The sequence below is a fragment of the Labrus bergylta genome, chromosome 21 (assembly GCF_963930695.1).
Source record: "Labrus bergylta chromosome 21, fLabBer1.1, whole genome shotgun sequence".
In the NCBI taxonomy this organism is placed as follows: Eukaryota; Metazoa; Chordata; class Actinopteri; order Labriformes; family Labridae; genus Labrus; species Labrus bergylta.
This window is the reverse complement of record NC_089215.1, coordinates 3,006,819-3,032,352: the sequence shown is the minus strand read 5'-3', so window position 1 is coordinate 3,032,352 and position 25,534 is coordinate 3,006,819. Positions and strand designations below refer to the sequence as shown.

At 41.4% G+C, this 25,534-nt stretch overlaps 1 protein-coding gene across 1 annotated transcript in view; it reads right to left on the bottom strand.

The window, feature by feature from the left end:
• The window catches only part of myo1d (myosin 1D), a 116,856-nt gene that overhangs the window by 80,098 nt on the left and 11,224 nt on the right, over positions 1-25,534 (bottom strand). Inside the window, exons 2-11 of the mRNA XM_065949393.1 lie at positions 13,781-13,989; positions 12,559-12,652; positions 10,067-10,232; positions 9,581-9,634; positions 8,997-9,092; positions 8,183-8,299; positions 7,023-7,226; positions 5,195-5,340; positions 4,875-4,989; positions 4,606-4,776 (exon numbers count right to left, since the gene is read on the bottom strand). Coding sequence (XP_065805465.1) covers positions 4,606-4,776; positions 4,875-4,989; positions 5,195-5,340; positions 7,023-7,226; positions 8,183-8,299; positions 8,997-9,092; positions 9,581-9,634; positions 10,067-10,232; positions 12,559-12,652; positions 13,781-13,989 — 1,372 coding nt within the window. The remainder of the gene's footprint in view (positions 1-4,605; positions 4,777-4,874; positions 4,990-5,194; positions 5,341-7,022; positions 7,227-8,182; positions 8,300-8,996; positions 9,093-9,580; positions 9,635-10,066; positions 10,233-12,558; positions 12,653-13,780; positions 13,990-25,534) is intronic.

The following is a 25,534-nucleotide window of genomic DNA, read 5'->3' as shown; positions in this document are numbered from 1 at the left end:
AAGTGAAATTACAATATATTGTATCGCAATTCCCAGCATATAACAAAATGTTTAAAATCGCAATAATATCAAATTGTGACTCAAGTATTGTGATATGTCGTATCATGAGGCCTCAGGTGATTCCCAGGCCTAGTTAATACAGAAATATAGATTCAAACATTTATAAAGATGTTGCATTTAACAACACTGTGTGTATTTTCTAAGGCTGTTTTTTTTAATTCTCTTTTCCCGTCCTTTCCCTTGACATGCATATCTGACTACCTCTCACACTTAATCCCCTGTCTGTCCCTGCACACCTCTCTTCCTCCCTCTCACACTCTGTCTCTTCTCTCCACCTTCACACTCTCGTCCTGGCAGACAGACGTGAAGAGAAGTGAGCGGTGGCACCGGAGAGCAGCGCTGCGTGTTTAAAGTTTGCAGAGCTCCTGTAGTGTGCACTTCTTTGTAACATTTTCTCTGAACTTTCCACAGAGCTCATTTGCATCGCGAGTGCAGGTTAGGTCGTCTATTTTAGGTCACATTTACACATTGTCTCTTTTCATTAAGCTGGGAGTAATTCCGCGACCTTGAGGTTGTACTCCACTCCTGCAGATAAAGAAATGTACTGAAAATCACATCGACAGTGATAAAAACAAAACTGTAAAAGCTATTTTTACTCTTTTAAAGATATAAACTCTACACCTGTGAAGTGATTGCACGTCTCCTGTTCTGCATTTTAAACTATGGCTGGTTTCAGATTTTGTGTGTGCAACAGGGCAACCACATTTTAATGCAGCATGCTTTGCTTTGCACAAAGAATTCACATCGACACAACATGAAGCATGCACTAAGTTTAAAACACAAAAAAAGGTACATTTAATCTTTACTATGCTAAAAACTCAGATCTTATGCCTGTATCTTGTTTTCTTTGTTTACATTCTGCACCCTAACCTCAAACCCAACATGTTGAAACTCCTTGATGTCCTTTTTGTTTGGTGCCAGAAGGTGCATCTTACTCCAGTGAATCTCTGACAAACCTCCTCAGCTCTCAATGTGGTAACAAAGTAAAAACAGAACTCAAACCCCTGGAGGCCATGACCTACTGGCTCGAGGACAAACCCTCATGATTCTATAAAATATGAGGAAAGAGTAAGAAAAAGACAAAGTAGAGAAAGCACAGACTCTGCAAAGAGGCCTCTATGGACTTCTTTAGACAGATATTCCTTAAGAGGAGCGTACTTAACTTATATTCAACCCTTAATCAAGCGGAAAGACTCTTACACTTTACTGCCTGCATTATAATATTCTTCTTCCCTCCCCTGATTGTTTGTTTATCTCCTCCCTCACCATCCTTTTACCCTAAGTGCTTATTTTAACATCATGGATGCAGGTTTTTTTTTATTTTCCTTGCCTGTATTGTTTAAAATAAGGTAGTGAATGTAATTTGTTCTTGCATGTTGTCTTTAAAGTTAAAACTAATATTTAATATCCAGGACAGCAAGAACATTAAAAGACTGCAAGTTTTACTGTAACCACTAAGTGGCGCTGAAAACATGAAATCCAATTAGAAATGGCCGTTTATGTAAAACGTTTTAATGAATGTCTAATAATATAAAAAACATTAATGAGCTTTACAATCAGTTATTTTAATGAGCACTAACGGGCAGAGGTTAAGAGGCGATAAAAAACATCATGATCTTGTTTTTGTGTTGCTCAAACACAGGAGTGAACAGGATGAAATAAAGCGACTAACAAAGCTTCAGTGTCGACTCGTGTGTCGGTGTCGTGTTCCCTTTATTAATCCAAGCTGCGTTCTGTGGCGCCAGGAGGAGAAATAACTATAAACGTGTTCTCCTCTTTCATATTTCATGTTTCTCATGATGTAAACCAAGAACATCTTCTCATCTAGTTGAGAAAAAAACATGGGACTGATTGAGAAAATTGCTGTTTTACTGCAGTAAGAAATAAAAACACATCAGTTAACTTAAGAATCAGTTTGTTAAAGGGTTAATTTATGCCAAGGCTAACTCTGTATGTTTAACACTTCATGTGACCAGGATGTAACCTTTGATAAATGTTCTCGATGCTGATATAAGCGTTTAAATGCGTCTTACTGATACACAACACACAACGTAGTAAAACACAGTTATTTTGAAATATCCAAATCTTGAATGGGAGACTTCGATTTTTTTCAAATTTCAAATTACTGTGCAATCACAAACAACCTGATGTCCCTAAATGTGCTAAAAGCTGCATTGTTATGTGTTAAAACAAGCGCTGACGTTTATTTGGTGCTGCTAATGACTTTAAAATGGTGTAAGGCAAATCTCTTTGACCCCATAGAGCCGCACAGAGGATTATTCCTGAACATTAACATCATACTTTTTTTTTATTTTATAAATGCCTCGTCTCTCATGCACCAAGGGCAGGTTAACGCACAAGATTGTTAACTTTAATGGCCACACAAGGCTGTCTATTTCCCCTTAAAAGCGCTCTAGAGACCCACTAAGGCCCCCAACAATTTACACTACTTCCTGATAGAAGTCCATTATGTTAATGTTACCTAGCAACAGGACTCCAGACAGTAACAGGAAGAAAGATCCAGATAATATTGATTCATACCAGTATTTGTTCCAGGCAGTAACAGCTGGATCAGTGCATGTTTTTAAAGCTTTCTTTTCAAGCCGTGCTGCAGGAGGATGAGGAGGAGGAGGAGGTCAAAGAGCAGCAGCAGAAGGGCGACAGCAGGGAGCGGATTGACTCCAAGATTGAAGGGAAGTCTCATGAATCAATACACCCTGCAGCACTGCACAATCTTTACCCCGTCTTGGCTCTTCCTCTGTACTCACAGCTCCCTCTTTATTGTGTGCTCGACTCGCTTTAAGGAGCATCAGTGTGTGCAGGGCCCGTCGGGTTGGCTCAATATTCTGCCTTTGCATGGGAACGTGAAGTTGCCAGGAGGCGTCTGAATAGGCTTTCTTATAGAGGTGCCTGCAGCCTGTTGCTTTGAGTGTTTGAAATGTACATGATGATGATGCTTACCCTCCATTTCCCACTGCATCACCAGCTCACCCTCTATCTTTTTTTTTTGTCCACTTCTCCTCATAAATTTGTAAAGAAAACATCCCCTCTCTCGCCTCCTTCTACCTCCAACACCCGTTCTAACACAGCAGAGCAGCAGCTCCATACTCTCCCATTGGCTGGCAGTGACATCACTTTTGCAAAGTGTCGAGTCAGACTCGAACACGCTCTACAGGACGGCTGATGCCACCTTGTGTTCGCAGAGAGAACTGCACTCAAAAACACACACAGCTGTAGTTAAAGTACCACTTATCAGGCTTTTAGATCTGCAGAGAAACCGACTCCGGTTCAGTGTTTGATGAGCGACTTCCACCTCATCCCAGTCACCCGATCCCAAGCAGATGTTGGATGTTAGCGGAGTAAATTGGCTTATGTCCGTCTGGCCGTACACGACATTAAAGTGAATTAGCCTGTGATCCATCCTGATTTTAAAAACTAACAGGATCATGTTCACTCGCCTCGCTCCGTGTCTAATGGTGATCACTGCACAGTGAAATCTGCCCTCTGCTGTTCTCAGGTTACTAAAACAACTTCCTGCATCACCTCCTGACCATCCTGATATACAGCTAGATGCTTATAGTTAAAGGCTCACAGTTCTTCTTAGTGTTTACTTATTTTTATCATGCTCGCAAAATATGTGTGAAACCATAAAAACAACATTCATGCACCAGAAAATCTGCATTCCACTCAGGCTTACGGACACATAGGCTGTGTCAGAATTTACTCACTATTAATTATAAAGTGAACATGCCATTTTGTGGTAGTGTCTGAATTCTGAGTGAGCATAATCATACCCTATATAGTCCACTCATTGTATCCCACAATGCATTGTGGAAAGAAGTGTACAACCTCGATGGACTAGTGCAATTGAGTCATTTTGTAATGCAGGACTTCACACACTTTTCAGGCTCTCATGGGAAATTTAAAGGCTTTATATGTGATTTTTCACACTTAATTGTAGAAATCAAGTATCTCCTCTGAAAATAACTCTGTGAGTCATGACTGTCTACAATGGGTGTAACACCCGAGTCCCACTGTCTGTGATGTTTTCAGCGTTTTTAGAGTCCTATCTTCACTTTGTTTACATCGCCAGGACAGCCGGCTGACTCTTCCCCTCGTGTATAAAAGTTGTTTAATTGAGGGACTAGAGAAAAGAAGAATAACATACTGTACTCACTGCTTAACTGTGTTTCTAGATCACGCTCATTTCAGGTAAATTTACATGAATCGGTTTAGTCACTTCTGATGAACACTTTACTCAGCAGCCTCTACCATCAGTGTGTGAATGTGTAGGTGTGACATACGGTGTAAAAGCGATTTGAGTAGTCAGAAGACTAAAAAAGCGCTCTTCAAGCTCAAGTCCATTTACCGAGCAATATATACCATCATGCGTTGGGGTTCAAAGATTTTTGCAAGTGAGATTTTGGCTCTCACTTGCAAACAAACATTTATTGGCAACGTGTCGCTACCAGACCTTCATCAAGCAAACCTTAAATTGAACTTGAAGTCAAAATAACAAGACGTGTACTCTTCAGTGTTTCCTACCTTGCGGCTGGTGTAGTGGGCGTGTTTGGCCAGCTTGCCGTTGAGTCCCTGCAGGAACACTTCGTCCGTCACTTTGCCCACATTCATGCAGGCTTCATCCAGCACGGAGAAGATCCCCTTGTGCTGCTGCTCCACTAGATCCACAATGATCTGGTTGTTGAAGTAATCGATCTAACAACACAGGACACAGAGGATAAAAAGAGGACAGCCCCACAGGAGAATAAAATAAGAACAAAACAAGAGTAGGAACCAAAAAATGTGCTCCTTACATGTTTCCAGGGGATTCCCTCTCGTTGATACTCTTCCTGTTCCTGCTTCAGCACCAGCTGGATGAAAAGCTGCTGCAGCTTCTCGTTACAGTAGTTGATGCAGAATTGTTCAAAGCTGCACCACAAGAAATGAAAAGTGAGTTTTTGTGCATGCAACTAACTCTCTATTAGTTATTGTACACACTGCTGCATTATCCTTGCTGTGTGTTAAACCAAATAAATATTAAATATAGACAATCATTATTCATTGTTTTATGTTTAGATTAAATCGTTTTTGTTGTTTTGTGATAATAAGCGGAATATTCTGCAATCGTCCAAACCTGTTGTTCTGGAAAATCTCAAAGCCGTAGATGTCCAGCACCCCGATAACCGTGTTCTTCCCGTGGATTCTGGCGTCGTAGTTTTTCACCTCGATGATGTCGTTGATCCGTCCCACGATCCAGCAGAAGAGACGCTCGTACATAGCCTGAGGGTGCACAAAAAGAATTGTTTTCAAAAGAGTGAAATCATAGACTGTATATGAAGTTAATGTAGCCACCATGAGGGCTCTCTTGCTTTGGAGTTCTACATTTGTCCATCTTGGGTTTTTTTTGGGGGGGGGGGGGGGTTTGGAGCCAGAGGGGAAACATATTTGGACGGGGGTAGATACCATGCGGCAACCTCTGGTCTTGAAAAATTAAGCAAGTGCATCCGGAGCCCCCTGCAGGAACAGATGGCTGACTTCACTCAGGCTTCATCCTTTAATATTTACAGTCTATGGTAGATCCCCTATTTTACATTGATGTGGCACATAATTTACAAAATGAACATTATGCTGCGTTGAAAATGACTTAAAATCTCATGGCTGACTCCATGAAGAAAAATATCTTTATTGAGGTATTAAATCAAGAAGCATTGTTTCTTTTAGACTTCTGTACAACCATTAGTATTATTTCAAACAGCAGATTTGCCCCCTGCTGGCCAAAAAAAAAACGGCAAGGTAAAGGCACACCGAGAATAGCTTCACTTCTTCTAACCTGGAGAACATCCACTTCTTCTACACTGCAGCATCTGTGATGAAAGGTCAGTCTCATGTTTACAGCTTGTTTCTGCTGCCCTCAAGTGGCCAAAAAAAGTACTGCCACAGATTGCTACAATTCTACAATTCACTTAGCAGACTCTTTTATCCAAAGCGACGTACATCAGAGAGTAAGTACAACACAAGGATCTAGAAAGAGGGAACAATGTCAGTAAGAGCAAACGATCAGCTTTGAGTCTGATTGGACACACAGGTGCTGACAGGAAGTGACCAGAGGCAAAGCACAACATTGAGGGCAGTTCTTGAGAGCTCTAATCAGTATAGAAACCATCTTATAAGTCGTCATTATCAAACAAAAACCATCGTCATTACCATCATCATCATCAATAATATGGAGACCATCATCATTAAGTTAGTAGGTATTTGATTTGTGCTCCCACTATGTTGACGAGCAGAGGCGCCTGAATGGGGAACTTTGTAAAAATGAAATGGTCATTGCATTGACATCGTTTTTGACTTGGAGCACTCATGACAGCCGTGCGTTCTGCGTTTTGAGTTTTCATGTGGATGAAGATGTTTCTGAGAACCTCAGTTCCTACATGTGGACTAGACCTAACCCTAAACATAATTAGCAGGAGCTCTGATCATATGTATGTATTTTGTTCAAGACTTAAACCCGGCAAAATGTATAATTTACTCGTGGGCCATAACCAAATTTATCCAAATATCTTCCTTCTGACACACGCAGAGTAAAGATGATAATTCAAGCACATTCAACTGGTGACCAATTGCCTCCCTCAGCGGCACAGAGCGGGCCAGCACACAGACAATGAGCGGGGTTACAGATGGTGGCCGAGAGAGAAATGTCACACAAACGGTGAGTCAGACTGCAGTGCTGGTCCTCAATCTGCCCACATGCATTTCTTCCCCTGCCGTCTCCAGCCTCCGTCTGCAGTCATAACATTGTGACTCACGCTCGTGTGAATTGCAGCACAAATTTGCCAAGCACTTAACAGAATGTCACAACTGCCCAGGGTAACAGAAGTTGAAGTTATTTCAGGTTTTTTTTTTTGCAGCTCGTAAGACCAAGTCACATTCCCTCAATAAGGACAAAGAGAGAGAGTAAATACCTTTGCTAGAGCGTCCCGCCCGTAGCTGGCCTCTTGCGTCGTGTGCTGTTTTTCGATGATGTCTCTCCCCGTGGCCACAGTTCGGTACAGCATGGCCTTCTCCACGTTTTCCTCTTTGGTGGACAGCAGATCTCTGATCACAGACACCAGCTTCGGGTTCTCTATCAGCGTCACGTCACCGTCAACCCCGAACGTCAGGTTTCCCTGCAAGACAGGCGGAAGAGGATCGATTTATTTACCTCTCCTTGCTAATTTCAGTCACACTGGGAGTCTGTTCCCAAAAAAATAAAGCTAGCATGGCTTTCCATATTCCTGGCTCTTCCTAGTTCCAGTATTTGTTTCCTCAAGAATATTTTTAATTAATGTACCCAGAATATTGAGATGTAAGGTGAGTCTCTGAAATTAACAAACGATACAAGTTTCCCCTTCAGTCCCCATTTACCAGCCGGAGCTTCATATGACTTTACGTTAATACTAAATCCTGGAGTTCAGACACAAGAAGGGGCCAGAATCCAGGTTGTATACGATGAAACGAGAGAAGAAAAGAAAAGAAATGGAGATCATTTAAAATAAAGTTCAATACTGTAAAGAAAAATCTAATGTAGGCAAGTTACAAAAAATGAGCATCCAATTTGTAAAACTTAAAATGTACGATTAAAACAGTTCATCACAGAGATCGGGGGGTGGGGCAGAATCACTCAATCTTAGAAGAAGTACTGCAGAGTGCAGCGTCAGGCGTGCGTCATCGTCTCCTGTAGTACCAAAGAGGGCCACCAGAGGGTTCGGTTCTAGAGTATTTATTTACTGTTAGATGGGTGTGTTTTATTTAAACTTTAGTAAGGATTCAATTTCAATTTGACCGCAGGCTTAATTCCAATGTTTGCATGGGTTTAATTATATTTTTGTTTGGGTTAAATGGGTTAGGGGGCAGTCTGTGTTTCATGAGGCGAACATGGTTTTTATTTTGGACTTGAGCGTTTCAGCAAACAGCAGAAAAGATCAAATAAAGATGAACCCAACACGCATTGTCCTTGCTAGGATGCTTCTCCACTCTATCCAACATGGCACTCATTTATCCAACATCTACACTCAGAGCGTTCACAGTTGGGTCCCAGCTGGTGCGGGAGATAAGCAGGGATTTTTATATTATGGAGTATTACCAGATGCAGGATGGTGGCCAGGATCTTGTAAACAGTCTGAATCTCGTCCGCCGTGAAGCCGATCACTTTCATGGCATCTGCTACAGCTTTGAATTCTGCTCCGTCGTTGATGGAAGACTGGAGAGGGAACGGAGGAACAAGTTGCAAGAATAAAAAACAAGTTTACAGGATGACTCAGAGGAACGTTTAGCCAGCTTTTTTTTTAACAACTTGTTTTCCTGTAATTGCAAAATTCTGCAGAAGTGAAAACAAAATTGTGTGTTTAATGGGTTGTTTTTCCTGAATTCAAAGCCTCTTCCACTCACTCCAACCTGGATATCATATTCCCACAGTTGATTAAATTACAAACTGCTGTCGGACTGTAATGTCTGGATGTAAAAATAGAGAGCCGCTGAGGCAAACAGAACACAAACCGCTGCCTCAGCTGTTTGTTTGCACTGTGCTCCATGACATCAGACTGTTTGTTGCTGTCAAGCGGTTTTGTTCCCCGCTCGTTAAGCTTGTGTAAGGGCGGCGATGCACAGCAGAGGTGTGTTTAGAAAACAACTCAGACACACAGCACTCATGTGTACATTATCATTAAAAACACGTCTTCTGCATGTGACACTCAGCGCTTAAAATAAAAAACTGTGATGCGTGCGGTTTGTTTAAAAACTTTTATTTTTAATCTGTGAGGCATCACTCGTATTTACCCGTCTGCAAACACACTGACACTTTCTCTGACTTCTGCTCCCTCTGCCTCATTCTTTTTTGTTTTATTGTGAGGTTATTGTGTGTATGTAAAGGTGACTTGTCTGTAAATTGTTGAGGCTACCTTAATTTGGCCTCCGACTTTGATGTAGTTGTAAGCCGTCGGGTCCTTCTGGATGTGAAGAGAGCGCAGCAGAGAGTCCGGAGCTCCTCTCAGCAGCTGGTGGGAGGAAGAGAAACACACAAATGTTACTCCGGTTCTCATGCATGCATGGCCCGCTCCGACCTCCGACCTTCACCTCACTCTTAATGAAGTCTCTCCTGATTGAATTGAGTTGAGACAGCTTGCACGCAATCCCTAGCCTGCCTCGTTCAATGCAAAGAAAAAAAACACTAAAGAACTTTGTTTATTTGGGAAAACAAAAGTAGGCACACATTGGTAACTGTTGTTGTGTTTTCCTATCATTATACAGGCTATTATCGGTCTACAGCACACACTACCAGACGCGGTGTAAACTGTAATTTCTGACATGTTAGGTCATATATAATGTGCATGCTGCAGCTTGAGCAGTGAGAAAAACAACACAGCTCATATAGAAACAGCATCTGGCTCATTCATATTCAACGCTTGCATGCATGCACACACTCTGAGTATACTTTGTCTTTGTATGCAAACACACAGGTGCACACACACAGTGACATATTTACCTGGTAGTAGGAATGAAAGCTCCTCTCTCCTGGCTGTTGGAAAATCACCCTGGACTGTTCGAGGGAAAACAAAAGGTCAGAACAACAAAAAGGGGTGACATAGTTTTCTCAAGAAAAAGGCCATAAATACAGGAAGTAAAAACAAAAACCATCTTTACAACAGAGACAGTTCTGCAGTCTCTCTTTCTGCATCGTGCAACCATTAAGTTGAATTGATTTCTGCAACTTCCATGGAAATCTGTCCCGCAGATTGGGAGCCACTTATCTGATTAAATGCTGATTAAAACTTGGAGCACATTGTGAGCAGATGAGTGGCTGAAACAACCTTTTAAATAATTCAAAATATCAACTAGGAAAGGACTAGAAAAAGATAAGACATACTTCAGGTACAATAACATCTGCAGTGTTTATTGACTAGAAGAGTAAAAGAACATTTGCTCTCAGCAGCATTGGTGCGACTACATCAGTAACTGGCTGCGTCTTTACCTTTTCCAGGAGGTAGTTGTTGATGTGGCCTCCGATGGGATCTCCCTTAAAGTCAAAGTTGATGTCCATGTATTTGCCGAAGCGGCTGGAGTTGTCGTTGCGGTTGGTCTTGGCGTTCCCGAAGGCCTCCAGGACACAGTTGGATTTAAGCAGCATGTTTTTCACCCTGTGAGGGGAGGCAGGATGTGTAACAGGTTAGGATGTAAACAAAGTAAGGGCTGAGGGGTGAGGTCGAGCCCCGTGTGCAGAGGCTGTGGTCAAGTCAGACCTGTGGCTCCTTTCCTGCATGTGATCTCTCTCTCCTGATCTTCTACTCTATCCTATCTAGATAAATTAATAATTAATAAAGGTTTATTTTTGGGCTTTGAACGTCTGTATTTTAGAGATAAGACAGTGGATCGAGTCAGAAATCAGGGATAGAGGGAGAGAGTGAGCAATCACATGCGAGAAAGGAGCCACAGGTCGGATTTGAACCCGGGTCCCCCCACTTGGAAGACTACAGACTCCTAACACAACACTAGAAAAATGAATCTTAGAAAAAACAAAGAGGCTATGGTTTTGTTTGATAACGCTGATTTTAAGACGGTTTCTATGCTGATTAAGAACTGCTGTCGATGTTGTGATTTGCCTCTGGTCACTTCCTGTCAGCACCTGTGTGTCCAATCGGACTTAAAACTGATTTTTTTCCACTTCCTGATGTTTTTTCCTCCTCTCTAGATCCTTGCTTGTGTTGTTCTTACTCTCTGATGTACGTCACTTTGGATAAAAGCGTCTGCTAAGTGAATTGTTGGTTAAAGTTTTTGTCCTTTCTGTCTTGTAACTTCCTGGTATTTCCTGCTCTTATCCCTTTGGCTCTTCTTCTTCACTTGTGTGTCTTCAGGAGTTTCACTGAGGTAAATTCTTAAACATATAGTTGACATGTAAATAATGTATCTCATCTAATCTGAGATGGGCCGACAAGGTACTGCTGAGCGCTGTCATTCATCAAACCTCTCCAGCGCGTCACTCTTCTTTTATGATACTTAACTCCTCCTTCTTATCGATCGATCTCGGTTGACATCATTATTAGCAAAGAGCTGATAAACACATCAAAGCATTAATCAGCGACTTGTAAATATTTCCTGTTCTACTACGTCCTCACCGCGGTGTCGATTCATATATTTGAATCTTATAAGAGCAGAGGCAGTCAATGTGTATCCAGATGTTTCTAAATGTGTTTGCATGTATTTCCAGCTGTTTGTCTGTGACTGACTGAAGTCGACCTACAAACCTTTTCACTGCACAAATCACGTCTTAATCTCTGACCTACATGCTGTGACCTTTGAGTCGAGGCTTATCTCTTGGTTTCTCCTGATCATGGATCTGGCTGACACTTTAATGTGTTATGTAAATCTGTATTACGCTGCCGTCTATCATCTAGACGGAGGGTGTCGACTGTTTTAACGGTATCAGAGCTGCAGTCTTAAGCTTCCAGATGTAAGTACTGAATATCTAAATATGATCTAAGAGACTTTATTACAGGGAGTGATGACTACTAATAAATAGGTGACTTATATCTAAGTAGAGGAGCCGTGATAAGATAATAAAGGTGACGACCTGTTAATATATTGCTTCAAAGTCTAAAAGTCTATAAACACGAGTGAGCCGTGAAGTTCTCGCAGCGTGTTTCATGGAAGACAATGAAATATTATTTTAAAGGGGACATATTACGAAGAATCTGCTTTTACAGTTTTTTTTAACATATATTTGGGTATATAACACATACCGCTCCCTATCTGACAGTGTTTGAATGTCTACTGACCCACAAAATGTAAAAATAATGCAATCCAGTCCTTTGTTTGTGGTCTGCATAAGTCTTACAACACAGAGAAAAATGCTCCGTTTCAAATGTGCTCTCCTTGTGATGTCACAGTGGGATTCTGGTCAAATAAATCCCCTCCCCTCCCCTGATATCTCCACCCATGGACTCCACCCCCAGACTAGAACAAAACTTTTGCTCAGGTTGGCCATTTTTATTCTCTCTACAGAGGAGTGATGTCTACCAGGTAAACTCGGGGGGGGGGGCTCATTGCATTTAAAGAGACACACACACCAAAACAAAGCGTTCTGAGAGAGCTGGTTTATACAGGGTCACAAACCTCCTCTGGTGCTTGATTCATGTTAGATTTTGACCAAAGCACAGCACAGATGTTTCATTTAGACCACAGGGGGACTGTTTGAAAAGGTGGAGAAGGGGGATAATATGTCCTCTTTAATGTGGGGAGACAAAAAGGATACGCTGTGCACAATCACTTTCTGAATCTGGGTGTTTTATTTGACAGGGTGACTACACTCAAAATATAAACATTTTCCTGTGAAATGTTTTTGCTGTGAATCATAACAAAAGTATTCCACATACCCCTCCCTATCTGACAGTGGTTGGTGTTTAGTCACCACACTGAGCGTGTTTACATGTTCCACAGTGTTTCAGGTCGTAAAAAAAAGCCGCTCACCTTTCGACCTCGGCCCTCTGATTGGGATTGGTGATAGCAGCAATGTATTGCATGATGTACTTGCTGGCTTCGGTTTTTCCTGCTCCGCTTTCCCCTGAAATGAAAGCAAAGGTTTATTTATTTATATATTTATTTTATTGCATATTAAGAGAACCTCAAGTGATTTTAATTCAGTTTCTCTCAAATCTTTTGGACATTAAAGACCCCTAAACTGATAAAAAGAAGAACATGAACCCCCCTTACATCAAATTTAAAAAGATAACATTTTCACTTTAAGGTGTTTGTTTATAATAAGTAGAGTGTACTATATAGACCAGTGGTTCTCCACCGACTCCTTCATGAACAATCACGACCCAAATTTCTGATATTTATCAACCAATCAGATTTATTTAATGAAACGTTTTGCAGTTGGTAGAAAACATGTGACTGAGGATGGAAAATTTGTGAAACTATTTTCTTTTCCAGACGCACAATTGCAACCCACAGAAAGCTGCTCAGCGACCCACTTCGGGGTCCCAACCCTTCAGTTGAGAACCACTGATATAGACTACACTGTGACCTGTATGATTAATGAGTGAAACCAAAGTGAATATTATTTGCAGGGGACTCCTTGAACTCTAAAGGAACCCCTACACATTCAGCTTATCTAAAAAGTGAACATAAAAATTTAAAAAAAAGTTATTACTGGTATTTTTTATGGACACCAAACTGTGAGATAAGATCCGAAACTGAAGCCTCATCTTGTGATTTTCTGTTGATTTTTTTTTCCCTTTTGAAAAAAATAACCCTGATTACGCAGAAATATCTGCTACTGCACGGATATTTCTTTTTTTCCCCCCACATAATTGGACTAAACTTTGCTTCAGTCTTGCTATGAATTCTCACCAGTGTTATGGACGGGCTCAGTACCGCCTCTGACCACCGGGTGGTGCTGCATTCTCTGCAGGATTTCTCCATGCTGCTACAAGCTTGTAACCACATGAAATGTGTTTTTTTATTTTTAGCTTTAAAGTATTTCTGAGGAAGGATCTGCCCTCCAGAACATCTCAAAGGATTAAAAACATAAATGGAAACAACAGATCACCACAGCTGGACTTTATTTTTCTATTAAAGACAAAAGCACGAGGAAAACTGGGAGATATATTGAAACTGTTCAGTGCACGGGAGGGTGAAACATGTTTCTTGAGTGGTATATGCAGCGGGGGGCTTCCTCCAGTGTTACCTGAGATGACGATACAGGTGTCTTTGTTCCTCCTCTTCATGGCTTTGTAAGCAGCGTCAGCGATGGCAAAGAGGTGCGGCGGCCTCTCGTACAGCTCGCGGCCTTTGTACTGCTCGATGGTGTCGCGGCCGTAGATGTTCATGGCACGGTAAGGATTGACGGACACCACCACCTCCCCGATGTAGCTGTAGATCCTCCCCTTCTCAAACCTGCGGGCAAACATTTCAGACATTATAGGATTTTAATCAAATGTTAAATATTACAGAGATTTCTAAATTTGTGTTTTGAGGATTACTGAGATTCTGTTTCTCACATTGCTTCTTGGTTTTCTTTGTTTGAGCAGGTAAAACGACACTAAAATAAGACAATACCCTATGACCTCACAGTGAGATTTTATAACAGCTTCTTTTATTCAACCATCCAAAACCCCAAAGAGTCTGTTTGAGCAATCAAAAAAAGAAAGGAAATCTTCTCATGCCTTGAAACTCACAAACGTTGGCATTTTAGCTCGAAAATTGTCAAAAAAAAAAAAGTCGACCAATTTTGCAAAAAAAAAAAAAAAGGTGGCACAAGGATCGCTGTAGCTCTAACTTTAAAGCTTTGCAAGAATTTATTAATGGAATTAAAACAAAAACAACTGGATACAGGTTGACCTTGCAATATTTAAGATCTATTTTTTTATTTGTATCAAAGAACAATGTGAATAAATCTCCTTAATGTAATAATCGTACATTTTCAAAACTTGCTTATTCACTTTTTTTCTTTGCCAGAAACTTGGAACAAATCCTCCCCAAATGTTTGGTAGTTAAGAAAAATGAGTACTGTTAATCATTTCGCTTCAAACTCAACTCATGAGTAAATAAGTCAGTTCTGTGAAATGTTCAAATTCAGTTCAGAATATTCTAGTTTTAAAAAATCCCTAAAAAACACAGGTTCAAATCCGGCCTGTTTTTTGAAAAAGAGACCAAAAATAAAGTGAAAAAAAATATAGCTCGAGTAGCCGGATGTAAAAGTGTTTTTAGAGGTCATTCAGGGTCATCCATCAGACAGGAGACTGAGTAACAGGGTAATAATGTTAATAATCTTAACTAAAAATCTAAAAAGTTAATGTTTAATGGAAAGAAAAGAATATTAAGAATACAATGGAATATAACGTGTGATCACAACAAACTCTATTATACAGCGAGTTAAACATTAGCCATTATTATTTATTAGCTAACCTGATATTTATGTTTCTATCTTTGCTGGGGAGTAGTTTTTCATGTTACTATTTCCCACCTTCACTTCCTCTGTCAATAGACAATTTGTTAAATAAAAACACGTCATATCTAGTCGTACCTCTCTTGTTAACGCACTTTTGTGTTAATGTAACATACAATGATATTTATGCTGAGTCATGACTCAGAGAGACATTTACTGAGGACATACTTCATTTCTGTTTTATTTAGGTGTTAAATGTTGCACATTCTTTTTTTTTTAAGATGTTTTAAATAGTGAAAGAAAAACCCTTTTTTAAAGGTTTGCTGTATTTTTGTCCCTGTCGGATGTCTTTTTACTGAAGTATGGAAAGAGATGTTGTAAAAGGTTGTCACATGGCGATGAATAAGTGGTCATGCAGGAAAAGGTGTGTGCATGTTGCTCTGTGAAAATGAATGTGTATGTTGGTAAGAGTAAGAGAGTTTTTATGTTTAATTCGTCTCCCTCCCTCCCTCCCTCCCTCCCTCCCTCACTTCCTTCCTCTCCAAAGAGAACCAGGATCCCAGTTTTTCTCTCCACAGAAGAATGGTTTCTTTCTTCACAGCTGTCAAACCTCTGCTGCTGCTGCTCTGCATACAAGCTCCAAAGCTAATTATTCCACAACAGCTCTAAACAGTGAAGAGTCTGTGATCGCCACATGAACCTCATCCACTTCAAATAACTTTAATTATCCGTTAGGAACGTCAAGTGTCTACAAGCAGCAGTTTACATCAATGGCAGCACAGCACAACAACAAACCACAATCACACATATCTCACGTTCAACATCCATCGGGAAATCAAAAATGCTGAGTGTCACAGAGGAAGACGCTCTCCACCTGTCACTATTAGAGCGCATCATCACACACCAACCTCCAATCAAGATCTCTGATACTTCCACAATCCTGATCCTGATTCAAGCTTCACTTTAAAGCTACATTGCGTGATGTTTTGGCCTTCAGTTTCAACCACAACACAAAAGTCGAGGCTGTCGGCAGATGTCCTCGACGCTCTTCTTGGTGTCAGTGTTTCCTAAACCTTGACGCTTAAAATGGTTGAAACCTTGGTCATTTACGTCAATCATCTTGTTTCCTATAAACCTTTTTAGTGTCAGCACAAACAGTAATAACACCGTCAAACTTGCATGTTGGCTCAAGGAAAAAATAATTAAATTTTGATGTAGGGTCATTTATCCATATCTACAAACTAGTGTTTTAGTACTTGAGACCGGTCGTGACCACTTTTTGAAGGTCTCTGTCTCCGTCTTGATCCCTAAATGTCTTGATCTTGTCTCTGATCACTCTGGTCTCGGGTATGTCTTGGTCTCGATTAGTTTGGTCTTGACTACAACACACACAAAGTTATGGTGCGTTCAATTTACCTCGGAAATTGGATCTCGGAGATGGGAATGACCTCACACCAGAGTTAACCGGATTCCTGTTGCCAGTCCGACAAGCAACATAACAGCCATGTTGGATTTTAACTCGGCCTATTGAAGGTTCTCCGAGTTTCAAAGTTGGAATTCAGACTTCAGGGAGGCGTACCTGATGTATCAGATTGGCAACTCAGAATTTAAAAATCTGAGATAAAATGGAACTCACCGTAAGAAAAATGGGAAGAAAGGAAGGAATATGAAAATAAAATGTGACAATGAGATAAAGAGCTGAGTGAAGAAAACGCTACCTCACAGGATGACGTGCACGTCAGGATGTTCAGAAGCTGGAAACAAACAATGCTTTACCGCAGCTGTACTGTATGTGCTTACATTTTTAGACTTAGCTCATCCCTATGTGGAAGTATTCATACCGTGTGTGTCAAGCCGTGCACAAACTGGCACGACCTCAGACAATGCCATGGGATGCACATGTGTGGTCAGTGTTCAGAGTCGTCGAGGCTGCAGTGTGAAAAATCACTCGCTTTTATCAGAGGATCATTTGTCCCGTAACTGCCAGATTTAGAAAAAGTTTTCTTGTTTAAGCCTCTTAAGAGCAGATCATGTGCACATTACAACAAAGCTGATTGTGCAGCTGATTGTGCAGCCATTGGTCTTCATCTTTTGTGTATAAGTCAAATAGCAGACAGCTCAAATCTGCTTAATTAAGTCTAAGGAAATCACAAGTGTTGGTGTCGCTCTTACAATATTCACAAACATCTATTCTTTCTCTAATATTCTCTCTCCTAAGACGTAGAATATAAGAACCGAACTACGAGGGGACTACACTTTGGTGAGCATAGCACATAGCATAATGTCACTTTTAAGGATGTAATTAGTCATTGCAGTTTGATCTTTTTTGTGTGAATTACAGAACTCAATTCATTCAACAGATACAGGAGAGAAAGTTCAAATATGGCTCAGAAATTCACTCTGAAGTTTGACTTTTTATGAGGTCAAAATGTTTAATTTAAAACCTGATTTAAAAGTAGCCCAGCAAAGATTAAACATCCATCTATAAGTTTGTTCTTTCTTGCTAGAGCTAATGCAAACTGCAGGTTTACAACACTTTCTCAGGGCAGCTAAGCTAACATGCTAGCTCTTCCTCCTCTGGCGCTACAGAAAAGGATCCATTGTGCCCTCCGGTCCCTCAGTCAGGAGGCTGCTGTGTGCCCGCTCCATTGTTCACACGTCAATCAGAGGTCTTTGTCTCGGTCCGGCTCTGCGTCTCCCCCTACACGGTCCCTACACGGCAACGGGCTGCCCACTTGACGCTCGTGTACAATAGCCTCTAGGTGTGACTGTCAACAATGGTTTACACTATAGGAGGAGGATTTATCTCGAGTACCAGCTGGGTATGCACAGAGAGAAGATGTCAGGGTCTGATATCCATTTCAAAAACATCTGCAGGAACTGATGTGAAAGCTAAGTCAAATGTTATTGCCCCTTAATGTAAGTTTGATCATAAAACTCATTTTATTTGCATGTTGTGGTGAATGTTGATCGTCTGTCCTGCTGTCCTTTGAGCTCACAGAGACGGGGTTCAAGTTTTTTTCTAAAATTCTCTCTTTCCATTTAGTTCGTACTCTACCTTGTCTGGTCTTTAACTTGAAAATTACAGCTGTTGCAGCGAGTAAATCCCATTAATATCGATGTCTGTCTCACTAATTCAAAACAGACTCCTCACTTACTCCTGAAAAAGGAAGACGTTTGAGTTTCCAGGCTGGATTACAGAGGCATCACTTACTGTATGATTAGAAAAACATGCAAGGCTTTGTTTTCTGTGTGACACATGCTTCAGGCAATGTAATCCCTTCATTACAGCAGACAAATGTTTTTTATAAATATGAGCCATTTTCATCACCAAAAACATGAAACGGTTCCCCTGGACAAACTAATAAGAGTCCAATTTTTCCATAACATCGTCCTGATTCTTTGCAAAGCTGCACAGTTCAAAACAAACACAAGCAGAGTTTATAGGAAAGGAAAAGAAAGGACCAGAGGTGCCTTGTTTTTTTCCACTTTCTAGTTTATAAATGGCATCCAAGAATCATGTTTGCTTCAAGAAAAGAGACAGAGATGAGACGAGAAAAGATGAGACAGAGAAGACAGAGGAGAGGAGAGGAGAGACAAGAGAGGAGAGACAAGAGAGGAGAGACAAGAGAGGATAGGAGAGGAGAGGAGAGACAAGAGAGGAGAGACAAGAGAGGAGAGACAAGAGAGGATAGGAGAGGAGAGGAGAGACAAGAGAGGAGAGACAAGAGAGGATAGGAGAGGAGAGGAGAGACAAGAGAGGATAGGAGAGGAGAGGAGAGACAAGAGAGGATAGGAGAGGAGAGGAGAGACAAGAGAGGAGACGAGACGAGACGAGAGAGAAGAAATAGAAGAGACAGAGAGGAAAAGTGAGGACAAAAGATGAGACAGAGACGACAAGACAAGAGTGAGATAGGAGAGGAGAGGAGAGGGGAGGAGAGGAGAGGAGACACAAGAGAGGAGAGGAGAGGAGACACAAGAGAGGAGAGGAGAGGAGAGACAAGAGGAGAGACAAGAGAGGATAGGAGAGGAGAGACAAGAGGAGAGACAAGAGAGGATAGGAGAGGAGAGGAGAGACAAGAGAGGAGAGACAAGAGAGGAGAGGAGAGGAGAGGAGAGGAGACACAAGAGAGGAGAGGAGAGGAGACACAAGAGAGGAGAGGAGAGGAGACACAAGAGAGGAGAGGAGAGGAGACACAAGAGAGGAGAGGAGAGGAGAGACAAGAGGAGAGACAAGAGAGGATAGGAGAGGAGAGACAAGAGGAGAGACAAGAGAGGATAGGAGAGGAGAGGAGAGACAAGAGAGGAGAGACAAGAGAGGAGAGGAGAGACAAGAGAGGATAGGAGAGGAGAGGAGAGACAAGAGAGGAGAGGAGATGAGACGAGAGGAGACGAGAGAGAAGAAATAGAAGAGACAGAGGAAAAGTGAGGACAAAAGATGAGACAGAGACGACAAGACAAGAGTGAGATAGAAGAGGAGAGGAGAGGAGACACAAGAGAGGAGAGGAGAGGAGAGGAGAGGGGAGGAGAGGAGAGGAGACACAAGAGAGGAGAGGAGAGGAGACACAAGAGAGGAGAGGAGAGGAGAGGAGAGGGGAGGAGAGGAGAGGAGACACAAGAGAGGAGAGGAGAGGAGAGGAGATACAAGAGAGGAGAGACAAGAGAGGACAGGAGAGGAGAGGAGACACAAGAGAGGAAAGGAGAGGAGAGGAGAGGAGACACAAGAGAGGAGAGGAGAGGAGAGACAAGAGAGGACAGGAGAGGAGAGGAGACACAAGAGAGGAAAGGAGAGGAGAGGAGAGGAGACACAAGAGAGGAGAGGAGAGGAGAGGAGACACAAGAGAGGAGAGGAGAGGAGAAAAATCAATCACCGGGAGCGTGTCTGATCCATCTGTCTCCCTCGTTTAGGAGGATTTAAATGACAAACAGGGACAGAGATTAGAGAATGTTATGAGTCACAGCAGTCTCCTGAAAAACTATTTAAAGCTGCACGGAAACTGATCAGAGTTAAATTTGGAAACATGCTCATTTGTCTGTTTATTTTATCTAAATTGGGCAGTGACTCATACACCTTGAGGTTAGATAAAGGTTGCCACATGAGTTTAAAGATTCTTTTAAAAGTAGAGAGAGTTTCCTCATCCATCCATAAACCCCTGAGGTGCAGTACCTAACTCCCTCTGAATCCTCTGTCTGTCAGTCCAGCTGTGAAGGGAAGTGTGTCTGAACTGCTCTGACCTGCAGCCCCTGTGATCTCTTTCCAAAAAACGACCCCTTCCAAAAGCTGCCAGGAAATGAGACAGAGAGAGAGGGAGGGCGAGAGAGGGAGGGAGCAGAGAGGGGAGGAATAATGATTGTACAAAAGAAGCAGAAAAAGATGATTCATGTAGTTTCTGTCTCCCACACCCTGGATGTCCTGGTATCGGATGCTTTCATGCTTAAATTATGCAGCTAAATATATCACAGGACTCATCAAAGTTTCCTGAAGAGCCTGATATAGTAAATTACTTTGAACCATTAACAACTATAGGAATCAGTCAGACTGACAAACTGAACAGTGATGTGTCTGAAACGCAGATCCTGCAAATCAACTCACATCAAACAAAAGGGCCATAAAATAAAACTTTTTGCAATTATTTTGACTAATATAACAAATGGAAGATGATTCATGCACGTGAGGAATGATAACTGGTATTTCACAATTTAAAATTTGACTGAAAATGTTTTTTTTTTGTTTTTGCAGACCATGCAGAGCATCTCAGTGCATCACTATCAGGGCTTAGTGTTTCCCACAGCCTCACAATAAGATATGTATCATGATATAATGGCCACGATGCGATCTATACATATTGATTTGGATATGATGACCATGTCTTTCATACAATTAACCACAACAGCTGTTCTTTATTGTTTAGAATAAAACCAAATGTGTAATTTTAAGGATCTTATAAACTTAAAAAACGTAAAAATTCAGGTCCTCAGAGATCCTAGAAGTTGCAGAAAATATTCTGTTTATGGCCCCAGATATGCTAAAATTATATATCGCTGGAGCACCCGGAGAAAACCCACACCCAAACTCCACACAGAGAGGCTCCTGTCAGACGGGGATTCAAACCAGGAACCTCCTCCCTGCGAGGTAACAGCACTAACCACCGTGCAGCCTCATGTAGCCGACTTTTTAAATCTTAAAAAAGCGACTTCAAAGTTTTTCTGTTACACAAAAGCAGAGAGGGAAACATTCTTTCAAGTCTGCCCAAAAAAAAAATACCAGAGGAACACTAATAACACACCCAAAATGTTGCACAAATGTTATGCACACTCACTCCCCTCTGATGTGAATTACAGAGCGGAGCAGAGCAGAGCACAACCACCGTCTCCAGTCCTGTTTGGGTGGGTCTAGTTTATGGTTAACTTAAGGAGGAGCGACGACTGTTTATGACATTTTCTCACCAACAATCCCTCCAAACTCCACACACACACATACACACACACACACACACACACACACAGACACAAAGAAGTTCAGAAAAGATTGGAAGTGAATTTGATGTGAGTCGACCACCCGAACATCTCTCTCCCCTGAGGCTGCACGCACGGGTGTAACTGTGAAAGTTTATGTGACTGTCTGCCTCTGCTTGTGATCACAAACATGATTTAAAAAAAACACACATGCGGAGTAAACCTTTCATGGAAAGTACTTCATGGTATGATGCAGTGTAAAAACTTTATCAGCTTGTTAGCATCTGCTTGTAAAATCCAATTCAAGGTGCAGATTTGCTAAAAAAAAAAAAAATCAGAAGAGCTACACATAAATTGATCCAGACTAAAACACATTATTAGTTTTTTATTGCCTTTAAAGTTGTTGAAAGTGTTCCTGTTTTCTGGATCGTGTCCTACATTGTATGCTGCAATCTGTGGCCCATATTAGCCTGCGCTGATCCAGCACGTGTCGTCATCATCATGCGTTTGAACTTCAGGGTCAGTTCAGGCATTATAAAAGGGAAAGGGAGATAATCTGTGTGTGTTCCACTTTTATCTGCAGTTCATTATCACCGCTCTTGTTTGGACTGATAGCAGTATGCTTCAGGGCTTATCTTCTGGGTACAGGACATCTCGACCTTACACCGCGGCATGCATGGCTTTTCTTTTCTTTTTACATATATATTAATCAGCATTTTCTTGGTTTATTTCTTAAAGGGCCTGTAAATAAGGTTTGGGGGGTTCTGGTGATGTAGATGAAACCAGGCCAGTGGTGATTAAGTGAGTGAAGATGTAGGCCGTGCATCTGCTTACAAGTTTAATAATAAGGGGGGGGAAGAGTTGCTGGATTTGACTTGGAGTTAATTGCAGGTAACAGGTTGTTCACGGTGCAAGGCTTGGAGATTGATGCTAAGATTGCGAAAGTATTCAGCCATAAGAGCTGAGCAGTGAGGTCTCACATGTGACGTCGAGGGTTCGGGTTGTGGTAAGGGTTTTGTGCAGCACCAAACGTTGCTTCAAAGGGTGATTGTCAGGTTGAAAAAGGAAAGGAACGAGCATTAAATCACGCCTCTGTCACTACCTCAGATGGAGGGTCAGGGGCGCATTACCTCGCCTCAGTACCTTACACTTTTCATGACAAGTGTAACATGGACGCATTCCGCTTTTAAAAGGTAGTCTGTAAGCGCCAAATGTCTAAAACAGTCTCAAATCTGAAATTGCTTCTTGCATCCCGTCCTTAAGAAAACGGCATTTTTTAGACTTTTCTATTGTTTTATGTTTCATTTAATCAACAGAAGAGCAAAAATATTAACCAGTTTTTACATTAGAAGCCAGAAAGAGATTGCTTTTTCGACGAGAAAACATTTCTGGGTGGGGCACAGGTACAGTGCAGTGTTTCTCAACTGGTGGGTCTGGACCCAAAAGTGGGACGCGGAGCAGCTTTCAGTTGGTCGCAAGAAAAAACATTGTCAAAAAGTCTAAGAAGCATTATTTAAAAAAAAAAAAAAAAACATGTTTGTTTTGTTCTGGTTCTTTATTCGGTCACGTTTTCTTTCTACAATTTTTCATCAAATAAATCTGATTGGTTGGATGGAGGCTATGGTCCTCCAAGCGGGCAGCCCAGGTTCAAATCTGACCTCTGGCTTCTTTCCCGCATGTATATCCCCACTTTCTCTCACCTCCTATTTCTGCCTCTATCCACTGTCCAATCTCTAAATAAAAATAAACCCTTAAAGAACAAAGTTTCTTTCTGTTTCCATTCCTAAAATCTGAGTTTACAGCTTTTGGAGGGAGCTGTGAGGTGAAAGAGACAGGTGCATTACGGCATTGAAAAAAACAAAGAAAAGTTAGTTATTGTGGTTTAATCTGCGGTTTTGGCCCAGATGCTGAGCAGCTTCTGATGCAGATCCAGCTGATTAAAGGCTAAGCTCAGCCTGTCGTTGTGTATTATGTGATGTTTACAGTAGCTGTTCATTAATCTTCTCTATACGACAGATATTTCTCCCTCGTGGCTAATAAAGACTTTCTCTGCTGCAGAAAAAACCTTGAAGTTCAAATTCAGCCTTTGCCTCAGCTTTGTGTTACACAGACCCGCTTGAAATGAGTCAAATGTTGCGCCACTCTGCTCTCCTCTCTTTTATTTACAGTGTGACACAGGCCCTCCTTCACGCTCCGCAGCCCTCAGACATCTGGGCTCGGAGTTTAGGGGATTTTTTTTTCCGCTGCTTTGTGAAGCCTGCTCAGTGCTAAACAGCAGCTCCCAGACTGTCTGACGGAGACGCAGCCCCATCAACAAGTTTCACATCCACACTCCCTCGGGCCAACATCAATCTTCTCCACGCCGTCAGAGGAGGTAGTTTCCCTCTGCCGCTAACACAGCTGGAGCAGGGAGACGGATTACGTCAGATTTTGACAGAGGACTTCCTGCTAAGGCTCACATTAAAGCTTTTTAAATCAAGACCTACTAGAATCTAAAAAAAGACTATGACATAGGAGAAAAACAAAACAGTGCAATGATGATTACATCATGTTTTTATGTGTTGATGACACATGTTTGACTCAATCTTTTATTATCTAATGGCTGTGGTCTAAAAACTATTCTGTGTCCTACTTTTCAAAGCCTGTAATGATGTCAGTCTCAGAGTAAAATGATATAATGCTTTCTAATTGGAAAAGAGAGGGGGGGTGGGATCGAGGGGGGGTGGGGGGGGGCATCGGTCAACAGTACAAAAAGCTAAAAGAAAATGAGGATGTGCAAGATGTGAAACAAACAAATGGGGATGATTTTATGAGATCATATCGCAGGAAAACTTAGATTTAAAAAAAAAATAATGAATGACTATTTGAATATTCATATCATGACTCATCCCAAGAGTGGAAATGCACAAAACACAGCAAAGTTATAAGAAAATTTGGAGGAAAAAAACACAGAAGAGAGCAAAGTACATAAGGCCTAAGCGGACATACAGCCATACATTTTATTTCCCTTTGATGACGAGTAAATTTGGGTTGTTTTCTCATGATTTTAACTTATTTATCAGATTATCTCGGGATAACAAAGCAGTTTTTTTCCACTATAACAAGTTCACTTCTAGAGATCTGCAGAAAACAACTGAAATGTGTTGTTATCACAGGAAAACAAGCATTATTATCCTGAGATTATGAGATAAATTGGCTGAGATCTTGAGAAAACAATTGAAATGTACTCGTAAACATGGGAAAACGGAATTAAATAAAATGAATGGATGCATGTCCTCTTTGGGCTTCCGTAGTTTTTAGGAAGGAAGAAATAATTCAACACAAGTATCAACAATCGTGCATGCACTCTTCAGGACTTTAAAACCGTTTATGTAGTAGAAACAGAACAACAAGGGAACACCCAAATACAAAGCCGTGAATTACTCTCTATTAAGAAACATGTGTTGCTCTCTTTAACACTGCAGGATGCTCCCATGAGGCTGCAGCTCTGACACTCTGGGGGGAAATGGGAGCCATGTGTAAACAGGCCAGCTGCAGATCAGGTGGCTGAAACCTCCTTTCTTTAGTAGACTGGGATCCCGGCCACCCACCACACCCCCTTACACACACAAACACAAACACAAAAACATCAGCAGCCTGTAACTAAAACACTTTCCATGAAGACGAGAGATCATTTCGGTCTGATCAAATTTCCAAAAACTGAATTAAAAGTCTTTCTGGTGGAAACAGGAGTAAAAGAAATGACGGGAGCGGTCTGAGTCAGAACCTGTTTATGCTTCAACACAGCGGTCAGACACGACTGCTGTAAAAAATTACAAAGGGCTCGGTTTGGAGAAACGATGACTGGATGGATTTGGAGAGAAAGAGAGTAAGAGTGGGGGGGGTGGAAAAAAAAAAACAGAAATGCACCCAGACATTACTCAACAAGCTATTTCAGGAAGCCATTAAGGGCTAAATCAGGGCTAAGAGGAGGGCGGAGGGGAGCACAAAAACAGACGGATGGATGAAGAATAAAACAAGACAGTGGGAGTAAAAATAGCAGAGACAGAAATAATAGGATTAATCAGAAGACAGAGAAAATACTTATTCAGAGCAAGG